Raw genomic sequence first — 8,156 nt, 5'->3', positions numbered from 1 at the left:
TATATATATATATAGATAGATAGATAGATATATGTAGCACTCATTTACTTAATTTAAACATTGACATATTTATATTTGCAGCAGAAATGCTTATATTTACAGCATTCATAACATACTTACAATGCTTACATTACACTCACCCCCAATAGGGGCAACAATTTCAACATGTTTGAATGATGATAGGGTAAAGCAAGAACAACTGCTGTGATCAATGCCAGCATGGACAACAGACATTAAATGATGATGATGATAATATATATAAAGAACTCAATGCTAATATGCAGAATACAACATATTTTTTATCAATAGCTGATTGTTAGTTTCACCAATAACAAAACTCTTCAGGCAAAGTGAGGTATGCCCACCAAGAAGCCTGGCCATCTCTGTCTGTCTGTGACTCTCTCTCTCTCAATATACACAAACACATATTGGCAGTATCAGTAGAAGAGCAGAGAAAATGTATTGTGATATTTCTTTATGCTCCTTTACATTCTAAATTCAGATTTCAATGAGGTCAATGTTGCTTTTTCTTTCCTCTGAAGACAATAAGAATAATGGAAGGATGAAATGATGAACACAACAACATTTGAAAATGAGAAACAGCAATGAAGTAGTATAATAAAAACTTACTAATAACACTCTCCATAGCAAACACATTTGTTACAGGTGCACTGCTGTAACTGAGGGAAAACACTGAAGGTAGACTGATAGCGGGTTTAAAATACACATCTCCAATCTCGGTAAAATTCCTGCCAGTGTCCAAGAAAATTTAGAAAAGAAAACGAAATTTTTTTTTCAATCATAGAAAACACACAAGTTCATGACATTAAAAAAAAAAATATTGTAAATGTGGTGATAACCTGTGGAAGGGGTATACCCAGGGAGACATAGGACAAGACAGTGAAATACGATCTTTCCTTGTTGGGCCTCGTGGTGGCAATGATAAGTAACTGAGACTTCTGGCAATTTGAAGTGCTTGAGAGGATATGCCAAGCTGAGTGAATTGTGGTCACTGTCAGTGCCAGTGACACGTAAAAGGCACCCATGCTGGTGACACATGAAATGCACCCATGTCAGTGACATGTAAAAAACACCTCGTGGACTCCGTAAAGTGGTTGGTATTAGGAAGGGCATCCAGCTGTAGAAACCAAGCCAAAACAGAAAACTGGAACCTGGTGCAGCTTACCAGACCCAGTCATACAGTCTGTCCCAAGCCAGCATGGAAAACGGACATTAAACAATGATGATGATGATGATATATCTCAAAGAATTCATCACATTTTCCATGACCATCCTCCCATCAGAAACTCTTCAGAGCTACTATTTAGCTCTTGGCACCAAGACAGGATGTTTGTGTATGTTGTAGGTGACATTTTCAGAAAATCTAGTTCACATTACTGATAATGATGTGAACTAAATCTTCCAGTGAGCTGTATTGCAACTTTTACCATCCTATACCAACATGCAGTAAGGTGTAAGTGTGTTGGAGTGTGGTGTGGTGAATAACAAGGAACATGATTCAGAAATTTTGAAAACAAAATAAATTAAATTAAATTTCAAATATGCATAAAGACGATGCATTGAACTGTCTTTGCACAGAATTGTCGTTTCCCTGAATTGTCATGCACGGAACTGTCGGGGTGTCTGATAGTAGGCATCTCAGCTAGTTCAGTGGATTAAGTAGAAAAGGGTCAAAGCAATGGTAAATATAACAACAGCAGCAAGAACTACAGATGCGGCTTAGTCATTCAAGAGTCATCATTTACCTTTTCAGGACATTGGTGCCCAGCATAGCGGCTGCGTATAGCACAATGTCCTCTGATTTTCCAGAGAAACCAATATCTCGGTTCCGGCTCTTCACAAGGTCAGTCAGCTCTTTGAAGCTGTCTGCAAGCTCTTTCAAAGTGGCACCCTGTAGTAAGACACACAGACAAATCAGTAGCAGGAACAGCAATAAAGCAATAATGGTTTAAAATTTTGGCACAAGGCTAGCAATTTTAGGGAAAGTGGGGCAAGTTGATTACATTGACAACGGTATTTCACTAGTACCTTATTTTATTAACTTCAAAAGAAAGAAAGACAAAACTGACTTCAGCAGAATTTGGACACAGAACATAAAGAGCTACAAGAAATAAAACTAAGCATTTTGTCGGATGCACTAATAATTCTGCCCGCTTGCTGCTTTCACAGCAACAAAGCAACAATAGAATGCCTTTAATTGATTGGTTGACCTGCTAGAAATAACATTCAACTCTCCTTCAATAAACATCTAAGAAAACTTGTAATTTCAATAGTATTGTTCTTAAGCCGCTGTTCTGATTGACCTTCAAACAATTTTCAGAGCAAGATTAAAATGTATGTCTGCGAACATACAAAACAGTAAAAAAAACGTTGAATTGTAAGATCAAAAGAAGTCAACAATGACAGTATTATAAATAATAGTGGATCTTTAACTTAAAATTACCTCTGATTTAGCATTGACTTTAAAGTTAGCTCTGATTTAGCAAATCTAAAATCAAAAGCATTGACTTTTTATAGGTAACTAGACTACAAAATCTAATGTGTCCTTCTTTGTTAAAGACAGTGAAGTTTGAGTTGAGGAATATTTAGCTGCTATTTCTATCAGCTGAAGTAACCTTGTAGCAGTTCCCTTGATTATAAGAAGTGATAAGTTGCTTACCTGACGGTATTTTGTCAAGAGCAAAAATGCCAAGATGTTGGTACTCATCAGTACTGTACTACATACAGAACCTGTGGAAAGACAAGGAAAAAAAACAACTTATTTATGCACACATTTATGCATTTTTTATATACATGTATATATATATATATATATATATACACACCACAGACACATATGCATGTATGTACGTAGTTGGTATGGAATGACTTGTAGGTCCCTTGTAGGCCTTAAGAGCCATGAGACATATTCATCAATGGGGAGACCAAATGTGAGATGTTTTTTTAGAATTTAAGAAGTGATCTTATTTGGTCACAAGTCGACTTCCACTATGTATGTGCATACATAGATTTGTGTGTGTGTGTGTGTGTGTGTGTGTGTGTGTGTGTGTGTGTGTGTACACATGAGACAAGTGTTGTCATAAAAATACTTGTAGTAGGCATTAATAAAGTACTGTCAACGAAAAGCTTTATCACTACAGAATATATAAAAAAAAATAATGGATTGCTTTTTACATTAATACATAACTGTATATATACACACACGGTATATACATCTTCTTGGCAGTCCATTGTTGTCAATGATGGCCTTCTTAATATCATCTGGTAGTCAGCACGCATATACACTGGTCATAACGGCTGACAGCAAAGTTCCCTCTAATTGTTTTTGCACGAGGGCAAATTTTATCATTCATTGCAAAAGATGTGCACATCCATGCAAGTAACCATCTTCAATTGAAACACATTATAGAAGAAAGGTTGCTAGATAGTTGTTGCTGATTTTCTTTTAGCAGTGTGGACCAGTTTTCTTTTGTTTATTTCCTGTATTCAGTCTGCTCATATGCTTTTTACACCGTTGACTACTGTTGAGTACCAGCCAATGCAAACTTTTGCCATTTATTCCCAATCAGTCTAGGACATCTTGTACTATTTCAGTGTGTACCTGAGTGCTGATTTCTGCATCTCTTCTGGAGTGAAACTGCAATGTATTTTAGCACTCATCCTTTCATTCAGTGTAATACTTTAAGAAGCTTTCAGACACAAACAAGAAAGCATCATCTTTATATGCAGCAAGGACAGTAAAAAACTGTCTGACTTTCATCCTGTTGTACAGCATATATGCAGAAGTGAACTCTTTCGCATTTTCACTTTGAATTTTCTCAAAGAATTAACGTTGCTAATCTTTCAAATTTGTGTGAGTGAATGCATTTGCACATCAAAATTGCATACACATATAACACACACACACACACACACATATACAAAGGACAGTGTACTGTAGCAATTTTGTGAGTTTCTGTCAATCATTCCTAGCTTATTCCCCTCAATGTTGTATCCCAATGTAATAATTGTGTTCTCCCTTTTTCACTGTGTGTGTGTGTGTGTGTGTGTGTGTGTGCACGTGCGCATGTATTGCTGAGATCCAGGCAGACTGAAGATAGATAAAGTGTAATACTCACTGTAAACTATATGCTCTGCCAAACTCTGCACTAAATCTCTGGCTTCTTTGCTCACGTTGAACATGCAAAGTGAGGTGCTACTTGAGAGACTGCTAGACATAGATGATGGAGACACTCCGTTGACTGGAGGTGTTAAAGCTGGCAACAGGTTCGGCATCGCTATGTTGTTATCAATGTTGTAAGACTCGATGAATTCCTGAAGTAAACAGAGTAAAAAACTTTAGATTTCTCACACAGAAACAATAGCAATTCTTTCTAATTTTGGCACAAGGCCAGCAATTTGGAGGAGAGGGGAAAGTTGATTTCATTGACACCAGTTCTAAACTGGTACTTTATTTTGTAGGCCTCCAAAACGATTTATATCGTGAACAACTGAAATTACAGTTTGCCATTTTACATTTTGGAATGGAGTAAGTGGAGCATAAACACACATGGAAACAAAGTTAGTAATCCAATACAATAACAAGACAGATACTGTTCTTCTTCATAATCAAACGAAATGGTTACCTTTAAAGAGAATGGTTGTGGGAATTCAACCCTTATGTTGCCATAATCACCACAGAATACATGAAGTAGTGCCCTGAGTGTGCCCCACACACTTTCTTTCTGCTTTGGTAAGCCCTGTGTAAATAAAATACAAATTCAGCAACATAGTGAATAACAACAAAAATACATAATTAATACAGTAAATGAAAAAAAAAATAAATAATTTTTAATTATTAAGCTATGCTTGTTTTTACTTTATAAATATGAATGGTGTGTATGGCTTTGGCAGTTTGATATTTTGTTTTTGATGTAGGCTCAGACACTCATATTCATATATATATATATATATGTATACATGGACACACGCACACACACAAATTAAAAGCTACAAGCACAGCACCCTCCTCTTTAGACTGATAAAAAAAAAAGAAGGAAATAGAAGAGTTAACTATCTGTAGCCCTGGTCTGAATACCTGCAGAGTGGACTTAGCTAACAAGTACCTCAGAGTTAGGTAATAGTGTTAAGCCTGGTAACCAAGTAAGGTCTGCTACTGAAAATAATACACACAAATATCTAAGCTAAGCAAATCAGAAGCAGTCATTTTAACCCATTGCTGTACACAGCATGAACAGAAAAAAAAATGTTGAATCAAGTATGCTCTAAAAATATATCAAATATGAAAAATTAGAAACATTTAAAAAAAAATATTTCCTTCTTTTTCTAAATTTCCATTTTATTCAATATTTTATGCCAGTATACTAGAATAAAAATGATTGTTAGTTATTTTCTTTGAAAACCTTCTGAGTCTGATTTCTATTCCCAAGCTATCTTGTAACAACTGGAAACATGAAATGTGTCGTGAGCACTTAATCCTTTGGCACTCAGATTACTCTGTCAAATGTAATCCTTATTTATTCACATTGGTTTGAATTAATCCTGTATTACCTTGTGCCTCTAAGATTGTTTATTTTTAGTATGACATTAAGGGGATGTCTGAGAGACTGGATTTCGTCAGTTTGAATATAAAAAAAAAAAACAGGTTGAATATCATCATAATCACTTAATGTCTGTTTTCCATATTGGCATGGGTTGGACGGTTGGGAAGGGAATTCTAGAGGGATGATGTTATGAGATGAGAGGAAGGAACTAATGGTAAGAGCAGGGATTGAGATGGAATATAATAAAGCCACAAAATACTGGTGCTGGTAGTAAGCATCTCAGCGAGTTCAGTCGAGCAAGTGGGAAAGGGTTATGGCAAATGTAACAACAATAACAATAACAATAACAACAGCTGTCACTTAGTTATTCAAGAGTCATCATTTGTGTCCAACATGGTGGCTGCATATAGCACAATGTCCTCTGATTTTCCAGAGAAACCAGTATTTGGGCTGGATGTGGACAGATTAAATGCTAAAGAGTTAAAGGTTTCACAGTGTTGTGAAGAACAGAAACAGGTTAGCTAGATCAAGACTGACCCAATGCTAATCAACAAAAAAGATTATCAAAATCACTCATAGTTAAAATCAAAATATGACCTTACCATTTGTTCATCAATAAAATGACCCTCCACCAACTTTTCATAACTGATACTGATGGGTACAATATAGGCATCTTGTATGCAACCTGAAAACAGGGGGGGAAATAGATTTAAATTATTATTATTATTATTATTATTATTATTATTGTGTGCTTGTGTGTGTGTGATAAAGAAAATCTGACATTAGAAAGTTTGATCATGGGAAAATCAGAACGTAAGTCAACTTCAGGGGAATTTGTAATCAAATTGTAAAAGGCCATAACAAAATACCACTGGCTCTCATCTCAGATGTTTTCATATGCTGCTCTTTCTCCACCACCTGTATTAACCATCCATGTCAAAAAAAAATATGAGCTACCTTATATATCTACTTTGACATCAGTTACAATTCAACTAAAGGAAAAAAAGATTAGGCTGTAATATTGCCACTTAAATTTACAGTGATTACTTGATACCTTTAATAAGGAAAACAACAATTATCAAGCATGATAATAGTGTGTGTGTGCATGTGTGTACATGCACAGTTGCCAAAACAACACCAGATCAAGTTCATATTATTTTGGTATGAGTGAAAAGACTGTACCCATGGCTTTGAAGACCCTCCAAGGTTGCTAAGATTTGTTGCTATTAACCCCTTTTGTTACCATATTTCTATCAAATTACACTGCTTTTGTATCAAATAGTTTTGAAAATAATGATGAATTTAATGAAATAACTTTGTCATTATTCAGCTGGTGTTTGGAATACAAATGAACATCACCTTTCAACGAGAGGTTCTAATTTAGATGGCTTTAAACAGGAAATTTGTATCACAGAACCAGGGGCTGCATCAAGCAGGTTGGCATTAAAAGGGCTAATGTTTTGCTTGAATTGTTGGAAGTTGGCTACAAGAAAGACATATGCATAGAAGAAAGTCCAAAGGGCTAACATCTTGTACAGAAAGAACTGGGTATAGTGATTGGTGTGGATCCAGGGGTTTGGACACAATAGTGGTGGTGAGAGGAAGCTAGATGAGTGAGTAAAGAGCATCTGAGTGGACAAAAGTAGTAGTAGTCGTAGTAGTATAGGGAGAAGCCAGAAGAACTGTGAGCAAGAGATAAGAATGTTTGACCAAAATGTAAAAAAAAAAAAAAAAATAACCTTCATAAAGCAATGTATACTCACTTTGAAGAAATGTATCTACAATGACTGACAATAGACCACCTTTCGGATAGAGAGCTTTGCCACTTCGACTCCTTCCACCTTCTATAAAGAATTCCAAAGATTGGCCTTCCTGGAGAAGTTCTTGCATGTACTAAATATAGATGAAATAGAAAATTGAAGTCCAAAAGGCAAAAAGGGAAATTATATGCACACGCACACTCACACACCCTTCATATAGTTTCAGGTTTGACTGCACTGCATGACAGTTTGTTCAAACATTACCAGCATTTGAAACCAAGGACTTTTATGTACTAGTAGCTGAAATTATCAAGGGCCCAAGTTCAAAGTTAGGCTTTCAAACCAGAGGCAAGGAAACTTTTACTTACTGACTGTAACACTGATCGGTAGATGAGATCTCTTTTGCCATTTGTGTCTAACCGCCTTCGGATGTAGAATCCTCCCACAGCCCTTAATATTGGCCTGAAATGCAAAGTAAGGAACAGTTTAAACAGGCCGGTAACAAAGAATGAGATGACTGGGTGCAGCTGTTTGGATGCTTGGTGGTTTGGCATGGCTGACTGGATACTGAACCTGTTTTGCTGACTGTACCTTTTGGTATTGAAAGCACACATGCACGCACGCACACACACACACACACACACATGTGCACAGAAATATACACATATGGAGAGACGGGGGTGGCGGTGGAGAGGGAGATGGATGCAGGTAATTTCGCTTGGTTGACAGGACACTGAACCTGTTTTGGTGACAGTACCTTTTGGCACTGGAAGCAAACATAGATACTCATGCACAGAAATATATATATGTATATATATATATATATATATAT

The 8,156-nt window shown here is 36.2% G+C and overlaps 1 protein-coding gene across 6 annotated transcripts in view; it reads right to left on the bottom strand.

Moving 5' to 3' along the window:
• LOC106884280 (glycerol-3-phosphate acyltransferase 1, mitochondrial) overlaps positions 1-8,156 on the bottom strand; it is a 72,938-nt gene that overhangs the window by 5,038 nt on the left and 59,744 nt on the right. For all 6 annotated transcript variants that reach the window (XM_014935572.2, XM_014935574.2, XM_014935576.2 and 3 more), the window contains 8 exons: positions 7,693-7,786; positions 7,328-7,457; positions 6,167-6,249; positions 4,647-4,760; positions 4,140-4,335; positions 2,681-2,751; positions 1,767-1,912; positions 631-749 (listed from right to left, as the gene is read on the bottom strand). In XM_014935572.2, coding sequence (XP_014791058.1) covers positions 631-749; positions 1,767-1,912; positions 2,681-2,751; positions 4,140-4,335; positions 4,647-4,760; positions 6,167-6,249; positions 7,328-7,457; positions 7,693-7,786 — 953 coding nt within the window. The remainder of the gene's footprint in view (positions 1-630; positions 750-1,766; positions 1,913-2,680; positions 2,752-4,139; positions 4,336-4,646; positions 4,761-6,166; positions 6,250-7,327; positions 7,458-7,692; positions 7,787-8,156) is intronic.

This window comes from Octopus bimaculoides, chromosome 14, assembly GCF_001194135.2.
Source record: "Octopus bimaculoides isolate UCB-OBI-ISO-001 chromosome 14, ASM119413v2, whole genome shotgun sequence".
Classification (NCBI taxonomy): domain Eukaryota; kingdom Metazoa; phylum Mollusca; class Cephalopoda; order Octopoda; family Octopodidae; genus Octopus; species Octopus bimaculoides.
The sequence above is the reverse complement of the archived record's forward strand: the minus strand, read 5'-3'. Positions and strand labels throughout refer to the sequence as shown.